Genomic DNA, 14,722 nt, shown 5'->3' with positions numbered 1-14,722 from the left:
GTAGGAAGTGATTCATGGAGTGTGATGTTCATGCTTAAATGGGAGCATCTTCTGTGCTCTACAATCTGACCAGGATGCTACTTGGTTTTTGAAGAAGGCCATTCTTTTAAAACAGGTTAGCCTCCTTCCTCAATAATCCAAATTGGTTTAACACACTTCAGTGACATTATTTGGGTGTTTTTCACAATTACTAAAGATAACTCACATTCCCGTCTAGACTGGAAAGTCGGAAGCAAATTAAATCCTCTGGTCTTCTTCCCTTGCTTTCACAGATGAGTCACAAGTTATTGGTCAAATGTGCATATGACCTTTCAGCTCATGCTGAAAGTCCCAAACAACCTGTTGGGCAGACATTTGGCCAATCTGATTATTTTCTCCATACTAATTGGTTTTCCTTCCTCATTGGATGGAATGAATTGCCTACTTGTCACTGTGGGAACACACTTAGAGGGAGGCATGTGTGCTTTGTAAGCTACGGCTAGAGAAATGCTTATCATCATTACTATTTCGGGGTTATTCTTCATAGATCAGAATGAATATATCTCGAATCCATTTATTTTCTCTGATTTTACCTCAGCTGCCCTGTTGAGCCACCGTTACTGGGCTCCTTGACCATCTAGTGGCCTCATAACTGGTTCTCTTACCTCTATTCCCCTCGCCTCACAATTTAGTCTCTAGAGAGTAGAAACCTGTGTCTTCAAAATATGTAGACCTCCTACTGAAAACTCGTTGGCTTCTTCACAATGAATGGAGAATAAAATCTAAGCTCCTTATTATGGCCACCCAAACCCTTTGAGATCTCACCCCCTGTTGACTTCCCACCTTCATTTTCCTCTTACCTCCTTCCATGCTGGTCTCTGACTGGTTCCTTAATCCCCTAAGCTCCTACCCCCTGTCCCCAGGGTCTCTGCATTTGTTTTTCCTTTGCCTGGAATATTCTTTCTGAGGCTGGTCCTTTCTCATCCCATAGGTCTCAATCTAATGTCAATGTTTTAGAGAGGCCTTCCTCGGCTGTATAAAACAACCACTCCTCCATTACTCTCTGCAATATGCTACCACCCCGCCCCCCTGTTTATTGTAATACTCTGTTTATCATTGTTTTCTGTGATAACCAAAACCAAACCAAACCCATTGCCGTCAAGTCAATTCTGACTCATAGTGACCCTATAGGACAGAGTAGAATTGCCCCATAGGGTCTCCAAGGAGCAGCTGGTAGATTCAAACTGTCCGCCTTTTGGTTAGCAGCTGAGCTTTTAAGCACTATGTCACCAGGGCTCCATTTTCTATAATTGTTTTTGTTGTTGTTAGGTGCCATTTAGTCGGTTCCAACTCATAGTGACCCTATGCACAACCGAACGAAACACTGCCTGGTCCTGCGCCATCCTCACAATTATTGCTATGCTTGAGCTGATTGTTGCAGCCACTGCGTCAATCTACCTTGTTGAGGGTCTTCCTCTTTTTCACTGGCCCTCTACTTTACCAAGCATGATGTTCTTCTCCAGGGGGGACTGATCCCTCCTGATAACGTATCCAAAGTGTGTGAGACATAGTCTCGCCATCCTTGCTTCTAAGGAGCATTCTGGCTGTACTTCTCTAAGACAGATTTATTCGTTCTTTTGGCAGTTCATGGTATATTCAGTATTTTTTGCCAACACCACAATTCAAAGGCGTCAATTCTTCTTCAGTCTTCCTTATTCATTATCTAGCTTTCATGTGCATATGAGGCGATTAAAAAACCATGGCTTGGGTCAGGAGCACCTTAGTCTTCAAGGTGACATCTTTGCTTTTCAACATATTAAAGAGGTCTTTTGCATCAGATTTGTCCAATGCAATGTGTGTTTTGATTTCTTGACTGCTGCTTCCATGGGTGTTTATTGTGGATCTGAGTAAAATGAAGTCCTTGACAACTTCAATCTTTTGAATTGTATCCATAAATCAATGCAATAGCCCTGTTTATTGTTACTCCCTGTAGTAGCCCCTGTTTGTTGTTACTCTCTATTGTTTCTGTTGTTAAGTGCCCTCGAGTTGATTCCAACTCATAGTGACCCCATGTGACAGAGTAGAACTGCCCTATAGGGTTTCCTAGGTTGTAATCTTTACGAGAAGGCACCCTGGTGCCGCAGTGGTTAAGCACTTGGCTGCTAACTGAAAGGTCAGCAGTTCAAAACCACCTCAGGAGAAAGGTGCATCAGTCAGCTTCCATAAAGATTACAGCTTTGGAAACCATATGGGGAAGTTCTACTCTGACCTGTAGGGTTGCTGTAAGTCAGAATTGACTCTACGGCAACAAGTAATCTTTATGGGAGCAGATTGCCAGGTCTTTTTCCTGCGGAGCCACTGGGTAGTGTTGAACCTACAGCCTTTTGGTTAACAGCTGAGCCCTTAACCGTTGTGCCACCAGGGCTCCTTACTCTCTATTATATTCCCCATTTATCGTTACTCCCTATAATAGCTCCTGTTTTTTGGTACTCTCTGTAATATCCCCTATTTTTTGTTACTCCCTATTTATTGTTGCTCTCTATTATGCCCCTGTTTATCATCACTCTCTGTAATATTCCCACTCTGTGTATTTCCTTCTTGACCCCATTGCAATCTGAAATGAACTTATCTGTTTGCTTGCCTTTGTTTCTCTTCCCCTGTTAGAACAGAAGTTCTTTGAGGGCCAGGGCCATATGTGTTTTGCTCTCTGATTCCCTAAGGCTGAGCCTGGTGCCTGGTTCATTGAAGGAGTCCAGGACGTATTGAACTAACTAATGGAACACCGAAAACCTGGCTGTGTGCCATGAGACAGTCCCAGTACACAGGTGGCTCAAACGAAGACTATACAGAAGGAAAACATTGCTTGTTTTTCCAAACTTTGCACTTCTCTGTGGATTTTCAAAGTTGATTTGCTTAGTGTACTTGGTAACCTACTGAGGCATAAGAAGCAAGTATGTTCTTTTGGTTCAAGATGGAGGGCAAAACACATTCACTTACCTCCATTTTCCTCTAAAAACCCAGGAGAAGTTAGTAAGGAAATGTGTTTGCAATGCACAAGCCCCTAAGGGAAGAAGATTTAGAGCGGAAATGATGCCACAAGCGTAAAAAGTTGGAATGCAGAGGTTGAGTGGTAACTGAGCTAGCAGACCTAAGATAACTTAATCCTGATTTAACAGTGAGAAAAGCCGTAAAAATTCAGATATCCATGGTGCCAGGTGGGGCTGAAAACAGATATCTCAGGACATATAAGAAAGGGCTCTCAGAAATTTAAAACAAGACAGCAGAAATAGAAACCCATGAGTTAAAATACAAACTTGAGGGCATTTCACAAAGAGACAAAGAAATAGAAAATATGAAATAAAAGAGAGAAAAAAAAATAGAGGATTAGTCCAGGAGGTCCAATAACCTAATAAGAACAGTTTTAGAAAGAAAGAAAAGACGAAACAGAAGGAAAAAAAAAAAAAATCAACAAAATCACTTCAGACATCTTTCTAGAACTGAAAGACATGTGTTTCCAGATAAGGGCCCACTGAATGCCCACAGCAATGCATGAAATCAGACTCAAGAAATGCCACCCTGCCACTTTGGGCTCGTCATGCCTCTGGATCAATAGGCAAAGAAAGGAGTTAGCATATTGGCTGGTGTGATTGACCCTGACTACCAAGGGGAAATTGGATTGCATATGGAGGTAAAAAAGAGTTTGTCTAGAATGCAGGAGATCCCTCAGGGCATCTCTCAGCACTTCCACTCCCTGTGATTAAAGTCGATGGAAAACTATAGCAACCCAATTCCGACATGACTATTAATGACCCAGACCCTTCAGAAATGAAGGTTTGGGTCACCCCACCAGGCAAAGAATCACAGCCAGCTGAGGAGCTTGCTGAGTGTAAAGAGAATACGGCATGGGTGGTAGAAGATGATAATTCTAAATACCATTTATGACCATGTGACCAGTTGCAGTAATGAGGACTACAATTGTTACGAATGTTTCTTCCTTGTTTGTGTGCACCAGATATTTTTGTTTTCTTCACTTACAAAATATAAGATGTAAGTGGGAAAAAAGAAAATAGATCCAAGTCTATGTGGACACTGGGAGCAAAAAAGAATCTAGATGCTTCTAGAGAGGGAAAAACAAAGAATCTCATACAAAGGATCATGAACACTTCTTAACAACCCGAACTCAGTAGAGCAACATCTTCAGTTCTGAAGGAAAAAGATTTCTAGTTCAGGAAGTTATACCAGACAAGCTGCCAATTAAAGTCTAAACAATTTTATTTCATGTACCCTTTCACATGAAGTTACTGAAGTTTTTGTGTTAGGAAAACAAGGAAGTAAAGCAAGTCAAAGGAAGCCATGGGGGTCCAGGAACCACGGAAGAGGTGAAGGAATCACCACAATGATGGTGAAGAAGACCCCAGGAGCATAGCTGTGCCTTGGGCCTAGAAAGCATAGTCCTTTTGGAGCAGATCAGAAAGTTCCAGGAAAGATATTTTTAAGGAAATGAAGCTGATAGAGACTTTAGACAATTGGGTAGGAGTTTGGGTGATGATTTTAGTCATAAGTCCACAGAAAACTAAGCAAAAAAACCCCAAAAAACTATTAAGAGAATACAATGTTGTCCAAGAAAGACAGTCACCACAGAACACTACATGGCTCAGTCGTGGAAGGCACATTCCTTTCACCTATCTCACTTTCAAGTATGTATCTGAATGAAATTATGACATCATTTTCGGAGAGTCATTAAGAGGTTGGAGGGGCAGGAAGTGTGCATATCTGTGGTTGGTAACAGGTTGTGGACAAGGGGAGCTGGAGGAAGAGCTAAACCCTCTCCTCCCTTCATGGGAAGTTGTAGGCTATACTCCAAACTGGAAAAACCAAGAACTAGTACTATAAGTACGTTATTAGAAGTGGACCAAAAAACCCAAACCAAACTGATTGCTGTCGAGGTGATTCTGACTCATAGTGACCCTATAGAACAGAGTAGAATTGCCCCACAAGGTTTCCAAGGTCGTAAATCTTCACAGAAGTAGGCTACCACATCTTTCTACCATGCAACAGGTGGTGGTTTCAAACCTCTGACCTTTCAGTTGGCAGCTGAGCACTTAACCACTGTGTCACCAGGGCTCCTTTATTAGAAGTGAAAGAAGAAAAGAGAGAGAAGTGAAGGAGGTAAATATTAAAGGAATCCAAAATGGTTGCCGCTGGGAAGTAAGAAAAGATGAGTGAGTTGACAGGGCTTGCTGTTTTTCTTCATAAATAAAAAGGGTTAACTTTTCAAAACTCTATGCCTGTGTAACTGTAATCAAAATAAAAACAAATTTAGAAGTGGGACTAGTGCTTCTTCTCTGGTGAAACTGCCAATTGAGAGGGTTTTCCTGATCTTATCTCATGATGTAATCCACCTTCCCTGCAGTTCTCTAGTCCTTGTGACCTGCAACCCAGGCCAATATTATACAGTGGAGGAGAGAGTAGTGGTGAGGGAAAGGCGATTGAGGGAGACACTATGTTGTGAATGTTTTCAAGGTCTGTTCTCAGCTCCTCCTCTCTCCTCCCCTCCTCACCCTCCTCCTCTCAACACAACAATAACCACCACAATAAAACAATAGCGGCAGCAACACAAAAGCCAGATTCGGACCCGCTATCCAGTGCTCTAATGACGACTTGTTATTTGCCATCAAGTTGGCTTCCACTCATGGCAACCCCATGCATGATAAAACAAAATGTTGCCTGGTCCTGCGCCGTCTTCACAATTGTTGATGCTGAAAAAAGGTCACATGAAATATTTTCAAAACACAAAAACAATTTAGGAATTTTTCTACTTTGTAAATTGGTTTTACCATTTCTTTCCTTTAGAGAAGTGGAGACATTTGCTTTGAGCAAGTGAGAATTAGTTTGAGGTAAATTGAGTTCTTGTACATACAGTGCGAGACAAGAGTTAATGAGCTCAGAGTTAGTCATGAAGTTATAGACACTCTCCTAGGAAATTACTCTTTGTTTATTTTATAATTTCAAATGCATATAAATGTGCCTCCCCCCTTTTAGGTCTAAATCCACAAGGAGAGCCATCTGGTGCCACCTCAGAACCGTCTTGTTGTTGCGAAAACAAAGAAAAGAATGAAGATGACTGCAGACGAATCTCAGTAACACTCGCTCCTAGTACAAGTCCAGGAAACGTCAGGGAAATAGACAACGGGGCTGTGAAGGTGGGAACTACGGTGTCCATTGTCTAGACTTATGGCTTTCCTTGTGTTGTTGTTGTAGCCCAGTGTGGCAAAACTCACTCTGCTCACCTGCTGAAGCTTCCAGGCTCACCAAGCCCATTAGGCAAACAAACGTTCTGCACTGAAAGAATGACAGTTTTAGTGGTAAAACTGTCAAGATGATTTCTGATGGCTTATTGAAAACCCTAAGTATATTATTAATTCATACCCAAATAGAGATGCTGTCTTTTTTTATTTTAGTTTTAAAAATTTTATTCGTTGTTGTTGTTGAGAATATACACAGCAGAACATACACCAATTCAGCCATTTCTACATTACAATTCAGTGCCATTGATTGCATTTTTCAAGTTGTACAATTATTCTCGCCTTCCCCCCCGCCGAATTGTTCCTCCCCCATTAACATAAACTCACCGCTCCCTAAGTTTTCTATCTAATCTTTAAAGCTGCTATTGTTAATTTGATCCCATATATCGTATTTTTACTCAAATAACACAAACCTTCTACATTTGTTTGCCAACCTCGTGGGAGGAGGGGGTGTTTAGCAAACAAACAAAAAAGGCTTGCATTATTTGCGTGACAATATGGTACAGTAAAACCTCTGAAAGCCAGAATCTGTGTAAGGTGGAAATCTGCCAGAGAAGGGAAACTCAAATATTTTCCACTAAAATGAGTGATAGAAGAGTGGTAAGATTACACCCTGTCAAAGGCGGAAAACTTGTGAGGCCTGGAAAAACAAGGTGGTCCCATTGAGTTCAGCTCTCACAGGTTTCACTGTAGATAGTTCTTCAAAGAGCACAATGCTCAAGGCAGATGTTCTTAACTACTTATGCTAAACTACTACTTGGTTTCAGGAAGACTTCAGGGGAAATTCAGAAGTCACTGCTACCTGAGATCATCTCCAGTTAGATTGTGGGGCCACATGTTGAAATATACTAAAATACTTATCTAGACCATAGTTTGAAAACGCTAATCTAGATTAACACAGTGGCTGCAACAATGGGCTCAAGGATAATAATGATTGCGAAGATGGCGTAGGACCAGGCAGTATTTTGTTTTGTTGTACATAGGGTTGCTATGAGTCAGAACCAACTCGACAATAAAAACAATCTAGAAAAAACTTAAATACACAATACTATAAAATAACATATTTGCCTCATGGACAGCTGTGGTCTAAAATAGGGCACTCAGAACTGGGTGGGTAATTGAGTGGCTTTGCTTTTAACAAAACTAGATAAAAACACACAGCAATCTCAGCAGCCTATTTTGCTGCAGCAAAGAGCTTCACTCGGGTTAATGCATCAATTAGTTATTAATGGAACTTTATTGAGGACATCATATTGAAGTCCATGTGCGGTAAACAATCATTAAGACCCTGAGACCTTGTTTTCGTCGAGGACCATGTTTCTGGCCACATTTTTCGGTACCCATTAACCTTTTATTCCCCATTTCTTTTCCTTTGCACTTTGTTGCAGGATATTCCTCCATCTGCCGGTGAACATGGTAACTGTTTTTCCCAATTGTCTCTGCAATTCGACCCCTGTCTGGCAGTGGGTAAGGACCACTTTCCACCACGTTGCAAAAATCTTGATGTTGGGTTGCTCCCTGAAGAGCATGTCTCAGTAGACCCCAAACCAGGCATTTTCACAGACGCTCAACAGTCCTCTTCCTTTGAGTTCAAAGGAACCTTTTCCCCCCATGATGTTGCTACCTCTTCCATTGGTACTTCTCTAGGGGTGAGAACAGGCCACATGACTCTGGAAATTCCCAGTGCACAGCCACAAGGCCACAGCTGGGCTGCTGAGGAGACTTGGGCACAAAGCCCCACAAGCAGAAAAGGTATAGTAGAGGGCACATCACCATCATCCTTGCCAGAGAAACCTTCATCTGGACAAAGACTTTCAGGTGCAGCTCTACTAGGGTCAATGGAGAAAGCTCATCTTGAAACAGGAGCTTCAGGACCGAGTCCCACTAATTCACACCAAGAGGAAGGGAGACACAAGGCATTTTTTCCTTCCAGGGGCCAGTACAAGTGTGGGGAGAAGGTCATCTCCTGCCCTTTGAGTACTGAAAATGAGAAATGCCAAGTAGCCAGATCCACCACTCTGAAGGATTGTGTGGTTCCTTGCAGCACAGGGCAGCCCACAGACATTTCTGAAGCTCCTTCTAAAACCACCAAGAAGGGGAGTTTGGAAGGAGTGAGAAAGCAAACTCGATTGGAATTCAGTGACACCAGCAGTGATGATGAAGACCGATTAGTTATAGAAATATGAAGCTTCCAGAAAAAGATGGCGTCTACCAACCAAGAGTGTTGATGCTTCACAAGTAAATGTCTTTGAGTTAGCCAGAGAAGTGAACTCTATTGATGGAGTGCCTGAAGATTAAGAAGCCATTTTGGGGTCTTCCCAAGCCAAGTCCAACCAACTCTAAGCCCCCAACTCAGCTATATTCTTCCCAGTGCTCCCCTTGGGCATGGCATGCTCATGTCATGTGGTACCCAGTAGGGGAAGGGAGGCATGAAGCAGAGTCTAAGAACACTTGATGCACACAACAACTATGCCTTGACTCCCAGCCTTATGCCTTTTCTCTCTCTGCATCAGGCCCCCAACGTCTGACCCTGATAAAGTGGCATTAACCAAGAGAGCCACAATCAACACATAAATGAGCATGAACGCCACAAAGTCAAGGCTACTGACTTCTCCCATTAGTAAGCTGAGGGCTTGCTTCCAAGGTGGTACAGGTACTTGGGGTAATAGGAGTAGCTTGAAAAGGACATGGGGTGTGAAATGGGTATCAAGAGACTTCCTGTGTATTCTGGGAGGGCAAGATCCAGATTTATTAAAAACCGGTTTGGTCAGAATAATTCACCTCCCTTGTGGAAATTGTAAATATACTTCAAAATGCCTATGATCTGGTGAAATGCTGATTATTTTTAAATGTTGCACCAATGGTCACTGCTTCTTGGGGCTAAAAGACAGAAGCATGTCCTACCCTTGTGCTCGGTGCCTTTTCTGTGGAGATCCCTGGACCCCTGGTTTTTCTAGCTCCGCTAAAGGAACGTTGAGTTAAAAGTTAATAGAACAGCCTCTCAGTCATGAGTCATTTTTTGAGGGGAAAAATTCACTTATTTTCCTCTGATTCTTTTTGTCATATTGTGCTCTGAGCAATTTCAATTAGAGAGTTACATTTTAGTAATCTCTACAACTTAAATTGATGCCTGCTCATCGTGACGGGAACCTTTTAGATTTCCTCCAGAAGCTTCAAGGATACAAAACTAATTGGAGTTTTGACGCTGTTTTACATCTCAGTAATTTTATTTTGGGGGCTTGGTGTTACTTTGCTGTCAAATTAAATCAGCCTCTGTGTTGTGTAAGTCAGAGCAGTGCCAATAAAATTCCCCGGTATTCCGAGCCAGTGCACCCCGGTGCAGGAGAAAATAGCAGACCCACGTCAGCCAGCCCAGGGAGCCAAGCCTTAGGTTTGCCACATTCCTCCCTTTCTCCTTAAATGGGAGAGGAGAAACTTAAAGAGGTTCACACTGCTTCGTTTCAATAAAATTTTATACTTGCTCTTGGTATGATTTTATACAACTTGAAATTTATAGCTGAGCTCTTTTGGCTTAACGTTGGTGTAACGATGTTCAGATGACATCTTGCACTTCAAAGGGAAGGCAGTGATGCCAAGCACCTCACCCATCTGAACACACTTTAATAAGTCTGCCTTGGACCAAGTATGGTCAAACTTAAGTATCTTCACGTGAATTTCCCAGTTTTAGGGTTATTCCTGGGAAACTTCAATGTGAGACTAGCTTCTCCCAGTTACTTAGCATACGTCTGTAGCCATTTCATATGTGGTCGTAAATATCCAAGTAATCTCTAGTCCAGCCAAGAGAGACATCCGAAAGGTGGTGAAAAGGATGTTAGACACTCACTTAGTGTATTTTTTAAGTCAACCAAAAGTGATGCGATTGATTACCTTTTTGAATGATCCATGCCACTGTAAGGAGAGAGAGAGTCCAGGAAAGTGGCCTGATCCCTGGAGAGAGTGAGATTGAAGAGGTGGGGAATCTTGGTTAAGACTTGTACCTTCTGTGTACCTCAGTGTCTCCAACTGAGAATGAGAGAGTAGACGAGATGCGCTGAAAGTAGTCACCAGTCCTTATGGCTTGAGTGTCCATGATGGAGAAGCCACCGTCTCCTTCCCATACATGGAGTTGATATGGTCTGGAGATGTTCCCATTCTTAAGCTGTCACGCCAAGGGTCCTGCACTCAAGAAATTGGGTGGAGACCATGGGGAAGTGAAATATAAACACCTTCAGCCAATTATTGGCATGAAGAATGTGAGCTCAGGAAAAAAAAAAGGAAAACCAAGCCAGTCGCCATTGAGTTGATTCCGACTCACAATGACTCCCCATGTGTTACAGTAGAACTGCTCCATAGGTTTTTCTTGGTTGTATTCTTTATTGAAGCAGATGGTCAGGCCTTTTTCCTCGGTGCCACTGGGTGGGCGTGAACCAACAAGTTTTATCACAAGTGTTTGTGCCACCCAGGGACCTTCTAGCTCAGTGGAGGTTGATCTAATTTTTTTCAAGAGCCAGAATTCTGGACTTTGTGGTGCAATCACCCAGCATATACACTTATAATTCAAACATTAAAAGCAAAAGCAAAACACTACTATGTGTGTTTAAGACAACATGTCTGTGGAGTAAATTGGTTCACAAGCTACCAGGTCTCAGATAGCTACCTTGTCTTTGGAGGCACTGATCAGGGAGAGGAAACTCTTTTCCAGATTCTTCTCTCCTAAGTGGCTGTTGAGCTGTCAACAGGATCTTGGGGCTAAATCAGTAAGCCACAGCTCCGAATAGCACTGATCTTGGGATAGTGGTAGAAGCTCTGTTTTCTTGAGCCACTTCCCAATCTAGATCAAATATGGTAGAACATTGAGTCCCTTTCTTTAACTCCCTGTGTCACTGGGCAGGTTGTCAGCCCATCCTGTCTCAACCAGCCATTTCACTAGTGGGTGACGATGTTTACAAGTACACCTTACTTTATATCAACACAAAGTTCTGAAAAACCATATTACAGTGGATTTAAAAAAAAAACTAAATCAAAAATGTATTTTGAATGACTCTAGGGGAATTGCTATTGAAAGACATCCTAAGATAAAGGTGATTTTTTTTTTTTCTAATGACAAATCCTTTTATAAAACAATGAACAATCTTTGATTTTATAAATCTTAATTTTCCTATGGCTTGTCTTAAAGTGGGATGTAATGATGGGATACATTTTAAGGGTAAAATCAGCAGCCTATAACCCAATTTGGGTTATTGAAAATAAAATTTCAATATTATCTTTGATAATTGCTCTAATTTTCTACTCTACAACTGCGTACTGTCTAATGTCGAAGGGAAAATAATATTTCAGAACAAGGCAAGCCAGAGATTGAGGATCAGGGATTCTCTTCTCTTCCCAGTGCTGTTAACTGTCATTGCACCTTCAAGTAAGGCTTTAAAACAACTGGTGCCTCGGCTTGCTCCCTAGAGAATAGCTGCAGAGGCGCTGGCATGGATTCACTTAAAGGGCACTTTGAATTCTTTGCCATTCACTCAGGGCAAGGTATACAACAAGTGCCATGGCCCACGATACTCAAGACTCATGACTGCTCTGTCTCTTTGCACCTATATCCATCCAGATTTTGCTTGTTAAAGATGTATGGGGAAAGTGGTTTCCCCTCCTTCTTGGCAACCCATGCTGTTAAGGGATGCATACAGTCACGTGATTCTTGATGAAAAATCCGAATCCTTCTTGTCATCCCCTAGGCTCATCATTTGAACTCCTCGGGATGTTCATCGCTAGAGGTGAAGAATAGCTCACCCCTCCTGTTAGGAATAACCTTTGAGATTCTGGATGCAGCCCATATCCCTTTGGTTCATACTTCCAGTCAACCTATGGTTCATTTGCTAAATGATGGCGAAAAAAGGTGGAGGGTAGGGTGAGGGGGTGTCTCTGAATTCTAATCAAAACACTGCCAATAGCCTGTTTAGGGCAAGCTAAACTTTTCTTACTAAAATGTCTCCTCTAAAGCTGAGATGGAAAGAGTAGTCTTACAAAAGTGCGTTATGACCAAGGTCCTTAGCATGAAAGATGAGCAGTTTGCAGCCTCATGCCAAAAAATATTTCCTTGCATTTACATTCATTACTTAGAATGATAGCATTATTCATTTTTTCCCCCATCACAGAAATTTGCATTTTGCACAAAATTTGCCTGGTGCAGCAGATTTTTATAGTTATGGAAACTGTCATCATTATCAGAATATGCTGCTGCTCAGCTCCCCAACATAATTTAATATGGTGAGGAGAAAATGGCCTGCCCAGCTCTATGGGCAGGCATATCTTTACTACTGCAGCAAACATGGTTTTTGTATTTTTCTTCACTTCAGTTGTTATTCCCATATTTCACGTGAGGGAGACTTTTTTGTTTTTGAAACACTGCATTTTTCTGTACTCAAGCACAATTTCTTATCCTTTTCTTTCAGGACTTGTTAAATATAATTGTCAGGACCAAGATAATCTTGAGTGCTAGATTTCTACCTTGTACCATTCTTTTCACCCATGCTCTGTACTTATGTGGGAATGTACATAATTCAATCTGAAGAAGAACAGAAACAGCTGAGCACATTACTTCATCATTGGAAGAAAAGAAACCAGGGGAAAAAAGTCAGCCTCTGCCATTTGGGAGCTTGAGGATGACTCAATGCATTATATATGCAGACTACTGTTTAGAACTCACAACTCTATTGGTTGTTCATATTCAGGGAAGCAGTTGGCTTCTTGATTGTTTATTGAAATTTGTTTCTGTCTTTATATGGTTAAATTATTTTGTTTTCGTAAAAATAAAAATGAAAATGTCTTGTGTGATTTGTTAACAGTTTAATCAAAACTACCACAAACAGTATCCTATGTATTTAGTCCCAACTGGTTGATCAGACACCCTGTCCGCCATATTGGTTTTCCATTCCACCTAACAAAAGGAATAGGTAATGCCAAATTATCATGTTTTCTTGTGCTATTTCTTCTCCCCAGGGGTCTTGATGCCTGTTTGTCATTGTCTGTCATGTTTTATAGTCCATAATTTAAATTCTTAAACATAGCTAAACTTTAAAGCCACATGAGGGCACTAGCTACAGTGCAATAATCTGAAACTTTTCCCCCTGGAATTAATAGTGCTTGAATATTTAACATTCATTAACAAAGAGATCATTCTTAATTCAAAGCAACACCACCTTATGAAGATAATTCATGTACTCTTCAAGAATAAGTGGACTTATTTTGCAGACCAACACAATATCATCCTTCTATGAATATACTTTTTGAACTCAGTGGAGACACAATACATTGGGGAAAAAATGGGAACAGGAATATGGAAGGAACAGATACACCAATTAATGGATTTAATAGTCTTTTTTCTAACTAATCAAATTCTAATAGTAATAAATTAATCCATTATTTCCAAACTTTAGTCATATGAGAGCCATTTTCACACTTTTTGCCCTATATATCCACATTCAATACATTATTTACTTAGTACTTTGACTTAAATAATCTCTGTTTTAAAGAAGAGATTGTTGTCCTAAGCAATAATATCTGGGAATTTATAGCCTTGATTCGCTAGTTACATGTATTTTTATGCAATAAAATAAATACAAATCTATTAAAATTATTCACCCATGTATCATTTAAAGATCATCTTGCATGCCACCAGTGGTATACCCATCACACTTGCAGAAACATTGAGCTAATCACATGAATTGTTACTTTATCTAGTTATTCTAGTTCCTATTAAGAATAGTTTTTTCCCCATTTCTTTTCCTCTCCAAGCCAATAAAACTGGTGACCACAAGTAGAATTGTAGATTTATCAGACATGTTTCTTCAGTCAAATTTACAGGTGAATGAGTAACATTCCAAACCAACCAATTACCACGATTCTCTAAGGAATAATCATATAATGCCTTATTTTGTTGTGAAAATATCATTGTTTTCGGCGTTTCGCTTGTGGGTTGGTTGTCTAGTTGGTTGGTTGTTTGGCTGGCTGGCTGGCTGGTTGTTTGGTTCGTTGGTTAGTTGGCTGGTTGGCTGGCTGTTTGGTTAGTTGGTTGGTTGATTGGCTGGTTGGCTGGCTGGCTGGCAGGCTGGTTGGTTGGTTGGTTGGCTGGCTGGCTGGCTGGCTGGCTGGCTGGCTAGCTGGTTGTTTATTTGTTTGGTTAATTGGTTGGCTGGCTGTCCAGCTGGCCAGCTGGTTGGCTGTCCGGCTGGCCAGCTGATTGGCTGTCTGGCTGTCCGGCTGGCTGGCTGGCCAGCTGGCCGGCCGGCCTGCTGGTTGGCCGGTTGGCCGGTTGGCCGGTTGGCCAGTTGGCCGGTTGGTCAGTTGGTTGGTTGGTTAATACAAAATGGTGTACAATGAAAACACAGATAGGGAGTCATGACAAACTACAACATTTCCATCAATTCTGCCTCAAACCTGTT

General features: G+C 41.4%; 1 protein-coding gene across 4 annotated transcripts in view; it reads left to right on the top strand.

The window, feature by feature from the left end:
• Nucleotides 1-13,061, top strand: part of ZNF831 (zinc finger protein 831) — a 139,235-nt gene extending 126,174 nt beyond the window's left edge. For 2 of the 4 annotated variants that reach the window (XM_049869016.1, XM_049869015.1), the window contains exons 5-6: nucleotides 6,022-6,182; nucleotides 7,673-13,061. In XM_049869016.1, the coding sequence (XP_049724973.1) occupies nucleotides 6,022-6,182; nucleotides 7,673-8,470 (959 nt within the window). In that variant the 3' untranslated portion in view covers nucleotides 8,471-13,061. Of the gene's footprint in view, nucleotides 1-6,021; nucleotides 6,183-7,672 lie in introns of those variants that run through there. The other 2 variants (XM_049869017.1, XR_007515386.1) reach the window with 2 other exon arrangements.
• The last annotated feature ends 1,661 nt before the right edge of the window (nucleotides 13,062-14,722 follow it).

The sequence above is a fragment of the Elephas maximus genome, chromosome 25 (genome assembly GCF_024166365.1).
Source record: "Elephas maximus indicus isolate mEleMax1 chromosome 25, mEleMax1 primary haplotype, whole genome shotgun sequence".
NCBI lineage: Eukaryota > Metazoa > Chordata > Mammalia > Proboscidea > Elephantidae > Elephas > Elephas maximus.
Note: the sequence above shows the minus strand (reverse complement) of the source record. Positions and strands in the feature narration are given on the sequence as shown.